General features: G+C 34.5%; 2 protein-coding genes across 6 annotated transcripts; both read right to left on the minus strand.

Annotated features, from left to right (window-relative positions):
* Positions 1-1,806: 1,806 nt before the first annotated feature.
* On the minus strand, positions 1,807-6,424 carry LOC116165500. 4 transcript variants are annotated; one of them, XM_031479995.1, is made up of 10 exons: positions 6,240-6,424; positions 3,359-3,557; positions 3,154-3,303; positions 2,919-3,083; positions 2,826-2,861; positions 2,720-2,776; positions 2,599-2,667; positions 2,249-2,448; positions 2,035-2,197; positions 1,807-1,985 (listed from the first exon to the last, which is right to left on the minus strand). In XM_031479995.1, exons 1-10 carry the CDS (start codon positions 6,276-6,278, stop codon positions 1,858-1,860), a joined length of 1,206 nt encoding a protein of 401 aa, XP_031335855.1. In that variant the 5' UTR covers positions 6,279-6,424; the 3' UTR covers positions 1,807-1,857. The 4 variants fall into 4 exon arrangements, with proteins under 4 accessions (XP_031335855.1, XP_031335853.1, XP_031335854.1 ...); XM_031479993.1 differs by having other exon boundaries at positions 2,599-2,673; positions 6,240-6,423; XM_031479994.1 differs by having other exon boundaries at positions 2,826-2,864; positions 6,240-6,423.
* A 708-nt stretch (positions 6,425-7,132) lies between these two features.
* LOC116166024 (mitosis initiation protein fs(1)Ya-like) lies at positions 7,133-9,102 on the minus strand. Of its 2 annotated transcripts, none has more exons than XM_031480845.1 (7): positions 8,998-9,102; positions 8,283-8,949; positions 8,198-8,230; positions 7,950-8,150; positions 7,751-7,900; positions 7,462-7,704; positions 7,133-7,416 (listed from the first exon to the last, which is right to left on the minus strand). In XM_031480845.1, the coding sequence occupies exons 1-7, from the start codon at positions 9,019-9,021 to the stop codon at positions 7,211-7,213; spliced, it is 1,524 nt and encodes a 507-aa protein (XP_031336705.1). In that variant the 5' UTR covers positions 9,022-9,102; the 3' UTR covers positions 7,133-7,210. The 2 variants fall into 2 exon arrangements, with proteins under 2 accessions (XP_031336705.1, XP_031336706.1); XM_031480846.1 differs by having other exon boundaries at positions 8,283-8,902; positions 8,963-9,075.
* Between the last annotated feature and the right edge of the window lie 3,762 nt (positions 9,103-12,864).

The raw sequence follows: 12,864 nt of genomic DNA on the forward strand, positions 1-12,864 counted from the left end.
TTGTTTAGTATAGGCAAAATAACGTTTTCTACAAATAACCTGCACGTTAAATTTAACGTTTCTGAATTCTGATACATTACAGGGCTGAATCTCGAATATTTTTCCAGCATTATGGTTAAACCAAGGTCTTCAGTGTGGATGTATTTTGAAGAATGTATAGATAGTAATAAAAAAACAACATGTGTTCAATGCAAATTTTGCAAAGAAAAATATTCAAAAAATTCCACTAGGATGAAAATCCATATTGGAAATTGCATGAAAGCCCCCACCAGTATTCGCTCTAAAATGACAGCTTCATCGCGTACGTCTAGTCCTAGTACTAGTACTACTAGTTGTAGTCGTCATGAGAGTAATGTTGAAAAAAATACAGTACGCACTTTATCTGCCGTTACACCCGTTAAAAAATCAAATTACATTTCTAACAAACAAAGATCCATGGTAGAAAGTTTTGTAGACGTAATGAAAGTAGAAGAACATCAACAACTGACAGCCTTATTTGCAAAGGCAGTGTTTACTAGTAATACACCACTATCAATTACAGAAAACAGAAACTGGAAACTATTCTTTAAAAGACTGAGACCCTCCTTTACGTTACCTGGGCGATATCTGTTATCACATCGTCTACTTGACGAAGAATTTGAGAGAGTACAAATTCATGTGGAGGAAACTTTGAACATTTCAGAAAATTTGGCCCTTCAGTGTGATGGGTGGTCAAATTTAAGAAACGAAAGTGTCATTAACGTTATCATCACAACCCCGCGCCCTTTATTTGTCAAGTCTGTTTTAAGTGGCACTGCAAGTCATACTGCTACCTATTTAGAAGGTATCATGTTAGAGATAATCGAGAAATATGGGTCACATAAATTTAGCGCAATAGTTACCGACAATGCCGCTAATATGCGTAAAGCAGCACGTAACATACAAGAGAAATATCCCCATATTGTGTCATATGGTTGTATGGCACACACTCTTCATTTGATGTGCTCAGATATATTGCGAGTAGAATCTGTTGAGCAGATCATTGTGTCTGTTAAGAATATTGTTAAGACCATAATGTCCAGTCAGATATTGCGAGCAAAACTAGAAGAAATAAAAAAGGACATGAAACTTACAACTTCGTTAAGTATGCCTGTCAAAACAAGGTGGGGTTCACATGTTAAATCAATGGAAGATCTCGTTAAGTGCAAATTTGCCTTGCAAAGACTTAGTATAACAGAAGACACACAAAAAGTTGTTCATACTATAAAACCCGTTATCCTAAGTGAGGATTTTTGGGTCAGTGTGGAGGGGGTAATAAACCTTTTAAAGCCCATAACACAAAGTATAACACTTCTGGAAGGTGATAGTCCTTCTATTCATTTAGTGTGCAAATCCTTCAATGCAATAAATTTAGAATTTGATTCTAATTTACAACTGCTAAAATTACAAGAAACGGAGAGGAATAACATATTACAAAAATTTTCAGAAAGGCAGCACCCAGTCAACACTGCTAACTCCCCAAGAGCTTCACAAGAATCTCACAGAGTTCGCATGTAACAGTGTAAATTACTTTTAGAATATCAAATAGGAAACAAGTACCTCCTTTTCAGCGCCAAATGTCCGCCTTTTTGAGGTCGCATTGAGAGTTCAATCCTAAATTACATATTGTAGTAAAGGACTCGCAATGTAACCTCGCAATAACATATTTTCATATGCAAAAATTAACTCCTATGAGACTTGCATTAAATTGCTTTAATTCGCTATACAAGTAAATGTAATTTCTATTGTAATGCTCAGAAACTCCGGCAGAAAATTACTGTAACTCCATTTAAAAGTATACACGGCGATATAGAATTTATTGAAAATAATTACAATATATTAAACAACATCGTTTTTGGACTTGTTCTTTTCTTCTCGTTCTCGGCGTTGCTTTCCATGACGCAAATAATCCCGTACCATAATTTCGAACTCCTTTTCAGTGCATTGGAAAACTGAAGAAATGGCATCTGTAAAAGGTACAAATTATAGCTAGTAAAAAAGAAATTGAGTAATTACCATAAAGACATTTAATTAAAATTAAATCTTCAACTTTATAATTATTATTTCTCCAGCCCTTCCATGAACATTTTTCGCACAAGCTATTTGTAAAACTTTTTTTAAGACATCTAGTAGTTATATCTCTTAAAGATGTTCCTCCTACATATTTAAAGTATTTAATCTGAAAATATTTAGTGAATTTACAGGAATTAATACTGATACGGACACTTACCACTTTTACTTTAAATTCCTCATCAGTTTGTAGGTTTCTTTCAAACGTTTCTAAATCTTCTACAGATTGTAGTGGAAACTCTGGTATGGAAACCTGATCAGGCTGGTTGGTTTTACCATTCTTCAATTTTAGTTCATCTAGATCCAATTTGATGGCTGTTAACATTCTTAACACTTGGTCCAATTTTTTCTCCACACAACCTTAAAAGTAGGTATATATGTAAATCTTAGTAGTTGCAAAAAGGTATATGATGCAGTGATTATTTTATGTTTACTGCAGAAAGGAATTTTCTTAAGTTGAGTTTCTACTACAGTGCTAATGTCAATTTAAAAAAAACAAATCAAACTTACTTGTACTATTGTACGTAATATTTGGAATTTGGCGAGGAATTTGGTACAAAATTTCAGACGCAGGTGGAGCTTCAACTAAAACATCTATCAAATTCTAATTATTATACAATAATATACAAACCATCAGTGTCTCTCATTACGAGAGGAATGTTAGCAGACATTGAATTATTAGTATGATCTGAAATAATATAAAATAATTTAATAATACAGTATTGAAGTTAACATACCAGAATTGTAGCTCAATGGATCAACATCAATTGGAACTACTACAACATTGAACAGTTAAGTATCTTATTTCAACTGCTTTTATTTAAAATTACCTGGGTTTGTACTTATCATTGACCGCTCTGCGTCTAATGATGGCTGAAAGCTATCCATATGTCCTCCTGTTTGCTGAGAATTAGGGCAATACGACGCTTCTGAATTATGGGAATCTGTTTTTTCAGAGTAGGGTGTCTCACTTTCATAACCTTGTTCATTGAGAGCTACAGTAATACAAAAGTTAAAAATTCTATTCAATTTTCAGGACAATTTGTGTAACTGATTTAAACTTACACTGCTGCACATCATCAAAAGATGGTGGAGACTCGCAGGTTCTATAGTAATTTTGGTAATGTTTGGTGGGCTTTTTCTTTCGCATACCTTTGCCACATTCGTCACTACTACTAACGATAGTGCACCTTTTTCTGGCCAGCTCTAAACTATCTGTAATGATAAATTTTAATTTACATATATATATCAAAGAGTAACGATTACCTACCACATATCGATTCACAACGGACACGATGAATTGTCCAATTATCTTTTGGAATTGTACCTTTATTAATATGAATATTTTGATGATTTGGCGGCCATTTACAAAATGTATTGTTATTGAACAGCCATGTGGCTGGTACTTCAGACACAACCATTTCATTGTCTACAACCTCATCCAAAAAACAGACAACAGCATATTTCATCTGTAACAAATCAAAAAGAATACACAAGTACAGATTCTTGTACTATTTACTAAAACTAAAATTATTGTATACACTTGTTATTGAAAATCATTGAAATTTATACTTATATACAGTGCGTAAATTTTAACTCTGAACATACAAATCTCCTGCATAATTACAAAACTCCTATGTTCAATTTTAAAATTTACATGTCAAATGCCTTTAACATACGCAACCAATCTCGTATCCTATTAAATGAAACACATCAAACTGTTAGATATTAAGCAACTTAACACCGATACACAAATGTTATTCATTACTTATTTCAAGTTTGACATTTCCAGTTATGTTTAATGTCAATTCTCATTTTATGTTTCAAATTCTAATTCTAGTTCATCTTTAACGTATTTTTTTTTCAATTAAAACTGCTTAGCAAAACCGTCAACTTATCACATTTTGAATGGCATTTGTTAATTGGTTGTTATTTACCTCATTTCTCAATGGTTTGACATAGTCCATTTAAAAGGATATAACGGGTAGTTATACATATTTATGCTCTGCATATGAAAGTACATGAAAGTATTCAATTCTATAAATGAACAAGTGGTAAGACTACAAATAAATCATTACTTCTACCTACAGGAAGTTTTACACATTTCTTTAAAATGTCTTCCATGTGAATCCATGTTTGAGTTGAGTAAGTATTGATCATTGAAATGTTTAGTTTTAGAGAATTAATCGGCTTTTCAAAAAACTGCAAATTTGCTGGGTAAGCATTTCCGTACAATTGAATTCTATGCAGCATTTTTTTAATGCGAATAATTTCAAACATAGTACCATCATTTAGCAGGCACAAATTATCAGGCGGCTTGGTCATCAAACAAAAATTTTTGAAACGAAGTCGGGCAAAAAATTCTTCTTGATCATTATTCTCTAGGGAGTGCTCTAGGTATGGATATAAATGTGGGATCGGTTGAACAAAAGCGCTAAGCTCCTCACTTATTCTGTTTGAAATTTGTTGTAATGGTCTTGACGATTTTTTAACCTTCATTTTAATGTTATATAACTTTGATTCATACTTAAAGGCGCTGAAATTATCTAAGGGGCCAAACTTTAACACATCGTTATATAAATGTAAGAGATTATGGACATTATGAGTAATATGTTCTCGACCATAAAAAACATCAAAATTTTTAACAAAATATATTAATAAATTATTTGCATAAGAATACAAATATTGATCACTTGAACAAAGTATTCTGATTGCAACACTTAAAGACATGAAGTGATTATACTGTTCGACCTTTAAAACATCTTTAAAAATGATTGGACCTGTATACAACAAAATTTGTCTAAACTCTGTTGCTTTCCAACGACACAATTCATCAAAAGACCTGGGTTTTCGACAAAATTCACAGCAAATATTACCTTTGCAAGACATTAATTTCAAAGAGACTTCATCTAATTGAGATTTTGTTAACCTTACACTAACATTGCCTTGCACTAATAAAAGCATAATTTTTTTTACAACACCTAGACAAACGGCGTGCATGTAATCAATGGCAAACTGAGAAACCATTCCCACAAACGGCTCTAAAATTGATGTACCTTGATGAAAGTCTTCGTCCCTTCTTTGCAAGAAGGAGTCATCAGTCCGCAAAGTTGTGTAGATTTCATCAAAAACTACTTTATTTTTGTACCAATCGCCCTCTATAATACATTTCGAACATGAACTGTGGCCAGTGTGATATTTTACGCATGCCACAAAAGCTTTAGCAGGACAATCACATATAAATGCATTTGGTACCACTTTAATATTTTTGTTTTTAAACATTATCCCAGACATCGATAATTCCTTTAAGTCATCAACGAACAATTTTAGATAATCGTTAGAACTTTTTGGCTTAAAATAACCATGATAAATCCCTATTACAAAGGGCTCTGTGTAAAAACTTGTTCTTGCAATGGCTGATAGGATAGGCCACAACTGGCTAGAACTACTACCTGAAATGGGGAGGCCATCCACATTGAAATCAATGTAAACTATGTCAGGAGATTCTTCTGAAAAATATTTTTGCAAAGAATTCAACAGGCCCACTCTAATGCCGAAATGTACATAATGTCCGGGCGACACAGGGATGATTTGCACCGATCGTGGAGTTTTAAGAAGTGTTCTGGTATCTTTCGGTAGATTTTTTATATTGTGATTACCTAAAATTGATAGCAGTTTATTACCTGCTTGATGACTAATATTGAATTCTATTAACCACTGTCTTAAATCATTTGACAAAGAATTCTCTCTCTTATCGTTACGTGAAGATGAAGGAGTCTCATCGGTTTGAAAGTAGCACAAAGCATTGTTGTTAGAGCTCGTGCTCAATGTACTTAGATCTGTTACACTTCTATTAGTGAAATCGATAGGGAAGTCTGGCTTCAATAGGGGAGATGAATTAGGGACAGGATTAATTGAATTATCATTGACGGAGTCATTGCTGTTAACATCGTTACTAACAACTACCCGTTCTGAAACTAAATCACTGTTTTTGGTACAAAAGTTTCGATTTAACGAAAATGACGTTAGTATCAATGCCCTACGACGACGTCTTTGTCGACTACTTAACAAACTAATTGGGGTTTTACTGTTATAGCGAGGCATTATATTAAAATGGGGAAAAACAATTAGGTTAGTGGAAGAATACTTACCTTGAAAGAGAATACACAGTACACACGAAAACAACGCATAAACCGCAGAACAAGTACGTACGATACGGATAGCAAAAAGTAAAGCCAAAGTTAAATCTGTGATAATATTTTATGTAAAGCTTTGTGTAAAGGAAAGAAATGGCGTCGCGTCGTAACCTCGTAACTCGTAATGGACGGTTGGTTAGGAAGATTCCTAACTTGCCCACGCAACGCATTGCGCGCGAAGTAAACATCTTTTGTTTTTATTCATTTTTATTGCTTCATATAGGCACATCCTTTTTCTGATTTATATGGAGCATGGAAGTATGACGAATATATATTGCAGTGCTAAATAATAATAAATACAAACCCGTAATCAGGAGCTTGCATACTGGTTTTTATTTTTTCTATTTAGTTATCTGCATACCTTAAATTAAGGGTGAAAATGAAAAAATTCAGTGAGGTGTGAACGATTCGGTTATGAAACAAGCGCATCTTGAAGGAAGTCTAAAAGTATCACATTTTTAATTGATGTAACACCTAAACTTTAAATTGTAACTATCATAAGAAATCCATGCGATGTGAAATATGTAATTCACAATGCAACTGAAACAACAAAAATCGCGACGTCCCAGAGTCAATGTATTACACAGTTGAAACATAGGAATTGCATGATGTCAGATATTAGTTCATTTGTGACTCTAAAAAGCAATTCTGCCAAATCCGAAAAGGTATCACAAATTGAATTCCTTTAGCCCCAAATTTCAAAATCTCAACTGCAGTGCAATATCTATGTGACTTCTACGTGTAATTCACAATGCGACTAAAACAGGCCAAAACGCGAAGTCTCAGAGAGGTTTGTGTTAGCTGGGATTCCCCTGATCATTCCTTTCGTACACCTCAAAAGTCTCAACAAAAAGATAAAATGCATGTATTTATAGTCAAAGCAATTAACCCTAACATTAATTAAAAATTTCTTAAAATATTAAAAGTTAAAAATTAGTTTGCGTCGCCTTATCGTAATATAAAACAGTTTTTTTAGTATACGTGACATATCTAAAGGTGGGAACTGAATGTATGGTTTTTCGGCACTTAATGTCTCCAATTTTTACTCGCTTTTCTGGTGGTCCATTCAATAACGAATCCTCCGATCTGATTCTTTTCATATTTTTTTCTTCAACTTCTTCATTTTGGGCTTCTGTGAAACCAAAATTGTGCGTCATTCTCCACACACTTTGCTTACCCGTAGATGTTATTGAGAGACCCGTCAACATTGTCTTCCAAGCTTTGGTTACCGAAGACCAAAGCCCTTTATTCTCCTGTTCATTTTTACTAGAGACCTCACCTTCCAAGCTAAATTCGCAAGTATTCTCTGACCCGCTACATAGACTAGAATGGTCTGCACTGAAGTGTTTGTTAATTATCGACTTATCACGCTCGGTATCCATTGTCCTTTCACCGTCAGGAATACGAGTAGGGCTAGTAACTAAAAATATTGGTTAAAATAGAGCAATACTCGCGCATGCAAATACCCAAAATCGAGTTAGATACAAATACTTTCTCGCAAACAAACTCAGCGGTTGACGTCTTTTTCATTGAAGACGATGCGTTATTTGATTCGGATGATAAGTATAATAATTGGTCAGTCTCAGACATACACCGCGATTTCAATGCGTCTTTTGCTGAAATAATAGTTTTTTTACCTGTTAATTTACAGCAGTACCTACTCACATAGTGATTCTGTAGCTTCCAATTTTGTATTCTTTAAATATGATTGTATTGCTACCGTGGCTAGCGAATTTTGAACTGGCGCGGGTCCCTGTATAGAGACAGCCTGAATGTTCACAGATATATCAATAGATTTATGAGATGTTTGTTGATCTGACAAGGCGCTATCCCAAACTGTGCCGCTGTTAATCTCATCTCGACTCACTGAAAATATCTAATAAAATATCATCTCTTGTACAAGATACACTAACCCTTTGTTTCGAGGAAAGCGTTCTTCAAAATCGCTGTAACACCAAAGACACAATTAAGAGTTAAGAAAGAAAACTAAAGTCTTACAAGGTGAATGGCTTTTGAAAGATCCGTCATTGACAGTATTTCTTTTTGGTTTCTGGTAGTTGTGGTTGTTAATCATTGGCGTTTCGCAAAATGTGACTTTTCGCTTTATCTGCGCTTCAATATTCTGTGGTAGGTCCGATGACATGGGTGTCATGAAGGTTTTTTTTGAACTATGCAATCCAGCATTCGACGAAGTTTCCGAATAATCTACCGGTGTAATTGCCGCGGACATTTTTTCGAACTCCCCCCATTCGTTCGATTTTTGCATGGGGGTGCTGGTGGTGATATAACATTTATTGCTTGATGTACTCAAATCCGTGTTATTAAACTCTAGTGGATTTTTATGCATTGTAGCGGTGATTGGAGGCGAGGAAAAGTGATCGTCCGTGTCAATTAACACCATTTCGTGCTTTTCATGCTTTGCCTTGCATTTATTGTTAAGCGATAATTGATGCGTCGATTTAAATGTGGTTTTGCAACGTACGCAGTGCACCGGAAAGTGTTCGTTTTCTATGTGTAGCAACAATTCTTTTTCTGTGGGATATTTGAGAATGGCTTTCCCGTAAATGCAGATATCACAATCCACGTGCACATGATGATAATTTTTCTCGTGCTTCAGTCTACAATTTATACAACAGAAACACTGGTTGCAAATTCGGCAAAAATTCTAAAATACATACAGTTAAATCGCTAATCATCGATTAATTAGGCTTACTTTGGGATAATATATACTGTTCATAGCACCAACATATTCACAATTCTATTTCACGTTATCAACGTTCAGAAATTGCACTATTACCAACAATCATTTCGGGTACATTTTTAATATTACTAAATTTTTGGGTGTCAGTATGTAAAACTATATTGAATATATTTTGAATTCCACAATTCCGAGCGAGGGCAGTGAGGAATACTTAAGCATTTCATGAGGTCATATTTTCAGGGAGAAGAAGAAACGTTCAAGGCAAAATGTTAATCAAAGTACCTTGTGCTTATTGGAGATTTGTATTGGGTCCAGACCACAACGCCCAATGATCACAACCTCCAAACCTCCAACGACGCCCCTATTTAAAATGACCAACAACTTTTAAAATTACCATTCGAACTGACCACAACCCTTAACTTTTCAGAATGACCACAACACCCAACTTCTCCATTCAATTATCCAAATTCAGTGTTTCTTTGTTATAGCACCGTTATACCGAATTTGTTTAATTAGAATTCTGTGCAATAGAACCACCTTATAACTTTCTTACTGAAAGTCGTAGGTACATGCCTGCATTTTTATGGTGCTGAATTACCTACTTGAAAACTTTTGACACATTTCCTTTAGCATCACCAGAAAAATGTCAGTAGCACAAGTACGTTTTCCTGACTGATCTTTAAGCTACTCTACTTGAACTCCATCTAAGCTTATTTGAATCGAATACAACATCAAATAATTATTTTTCATATTACAAGAGACTCGATAGGACAGAACTTATCCTATCATTATATTGAGTGATAATTCGCAATGCAATTTTATGAAATGAGATGTGAAAATGAGGCATTAACCATTAAGAAGTTTTAGGAGATCTTAATATAAAGCATGTAGATATGTATTCCCGATTCTAAAAATTGCTAAATAAGTATTTGTTATAATATGGTATTGGTATGCTTACTTAAATCTTCTAAAATATGCAAGCATTTATGCAATTTTTCAGAATATGCATGCATTCAGATGCACTTCCAATTTGTATATTAGGTTCAATTATCCCAAACAAACGAAGTATTTCATCGCGCGTATGTTTTATGTACCTACACTCAAGAAAAGTATGCATTGACATAGTAATCCTGTCCCGAAGTTCTAATTTTATTTTTGTGCAAATACCTAAGTATAAGTGAAAAAATTGACTCACAGACCACCAGTGATAGAGCTTTTTCACTTTTCAAGATAAAGAAATGAAATTGGGGATTAGATAAGACAAACATTTGCATTTTTCTGGAAGTTCAATTGTTTTTGTTACTTCCGGTTTAGCCGAAAATTGGTTTAATATTCAATTTTTAAATAGAATCAAGAATGGAATATACACCCTCTCGGAATATTTTAATGTGTAGGTATTTTTTTTTTTTTTGGGTTGGATCCATCGTTCCCCGTGTAGGTATGTTGGTGTTTTGGTTTTTGATTGTTCCAGTTTTATTATACTGTTATCCTGTTAAGTTCGATTGATGTTTTTTAGGTGACTATGTTACTATCGCCAATTTTTACGCAATGTAACTTTACTTTGTTTTTGACGACCCAATGTATGTATTTATGTACTTAATTTTTACCACATTTCCACAATAATTAAAAAAAATGCTTTGCACTCCGTCCGTCTATCCGTCCCTACGGTTCTGCCGCTACTAGATCTTTATCTTAAGAGCTATTGTTCTACTTTTTTCGTTATGGTGTCGAGGCATGTACCAAGAAAGGAATTTTTCGCTATTTGGTTCGGTAGCGTGTCTAGACGCACCAAGGGAGGCAACTATGCAGATGCAAAAAAATTAGATTTTAAATGGAATGTTGTACCTATGTAAGCAGCTCGAGTAAATGTAAAACTAATGCGGATTCAAAAAGTTGGTCTGCGCATGCGTAACCAAATTATTTTTTATTTTTATTTATCATAAACATCTTTCGAATGTGTTTCATTTCTGGGACCGAACAAAAGTCGCCGTTTTACATAAAAGTTGTATTGAAGATTGTGTAAATTGTTTAATATCGATCCTAAAAAAGAACCCCTGTGGGAGTTCCACCGATATAGTACCAATTGTTTTAGTAATGTCAATAAGTAATAAGAAGTGATCATCCGTCCGTCCGTCCGTCTGTCTGCCCGTGTGCACGATAACTTTGTGTAGAAACGTCTGATGGCTTTGAAAATTGATACACGTTCTTCGGGATATAAGAAAGGTCGCTATTGTTTTTCGGCTACGTAGACTAACGGGCCAAAAAGTTACAGCCCAAAAAGTGCCCAAACCTCCAAAAAAGGGTTTCTTTTATAATTCTTGTTACAAAGAATATATGAATGTCCGGTTTTCTGTGTTAGTAAATATTCCTTAAACATCAGGTAACTATGCAGATGAACAAAAATTGCACATGCGCAATCCCAATTTTTTTATCTGAAATTTGGTACGTAGACCTCAAATAAAAGTAAAACTGATGTTGGTAAAAAAATTTGTTTTTGCGTATGCGCAATCCGATTTATTGACATCTCCGTTTGCTATGAAAATATGAAATATGAAAGGTAAAACTGACGCCGATCAAAAAACTTGTTTTGCGCATACGCAATTTCAAGTCTTTTATTTGTTCAGATATTTAAATGAGATTTTGTATATACGGACCTCGAATAAAAGTAAAACTAATGCCGATTCAAAAATTTGTTTTACAAGCTATATGCTGCTCTGATTGGACAGAATCAAATCCCTTAAGGTGTATTGTAAAAATGATGTGTGTGCGAAGATCTCGAGGATCGTTCGGTATTCAGTTGTATCGGATTTTTTTACTCCAAAAATTGGACGTTAGGCCAAGTTGTCGTTTTTAAAGTTGAGGGTTGTGGACAAGTTGGACGTTGTGTGTGATCATTTTTTAATTGGGGATTGTGGTTAAATTGGACGTTGTGGTGGACGCTGGGATCATTTCTAATTAGGGATGGCGGCCGAGTTATATTTTTCAAAGTGGTTTTTCTAAGGCGTCGTAAAGTGATTTTAAATACTGGCGTTGTTGCTAAGATCAAGTTAGGCGTTGTGACCAAAACCGAGTTTCGGGATTGTGGTCAAGGTGGCCATATCAATAGGCCTTCCAATATGCCGCACTACTTCTTTCCAATGGTGGCATTATGAACTCTCTAAGTTAATTTAGGCAGCAATAACAATCTGCGAAAAACTGTTTTCCCATGTTAATTCCCTATGTTCGGTTTGAAAGTATTCACCCGGTAGAAGATTTTTGTCTAAGAAAGTGTTATAGTGGACAATACTTATAAACAAATTGTAAGCGTTAGATTTACTGTTGACAATGCTAGGTGAATGTGTATTTCATAGCTAGTCACTCATTTTTAAGGGGTGTTATAGAAGGACTTCCGAAAAAAAAGTAACCCCACGCATTTACCACCCGATTTTTCTTGTTCATATTCTTGTGTCTTCGTTGCGATTATCTAATAGGTGTTTTTCACGTTGTACTACATTACGCATTTGGTTGGAACATGCATTTTATATTTCATTTGTGCGATGTGGAAACTATTTATATGATTACTATCCCATGACTTTACATTTACTGAATGGTTTGGTGATGGAAATGTGTTAGCGCGAAGTTGATAAATGTTCAAAGAATTAAATTAATGCGAATTTGTCAAATGAATGAGAAGCTGCTATCCGGATGCCGGGTTATCATCGGACACCCACATTACAATAAGGAAGGAAATGATAAAACTTAATGTAGATAGATAGTTCGAAATTGTCTGATATTGTAATGAACCTCCAAATTTAAATTTTCGAAACACCCCTATCGGTTATCCTGATCGATATAAATCGGATAGACAAAGCGAATATTAAATTTACTAATCAAGCCTAA

This window comes from Photinus pyralis, unplaced genomic scaffold, assembly GCF_008802855.1.
Source record: "Photinus pyralis isolate 1611_PpyrPB1 unplaced genomic scaffold, Ppyr1.3 Ppyr1.4_LG3a, whole genome shotgun sequence".
Classification (NCBI taxonomy): domain Eukaryota; kingdom Metazoa; phylum Arthropoda; class Insecta; order Coleoptera; family Lampyridae; genus Photinus; species Photinus pyralis.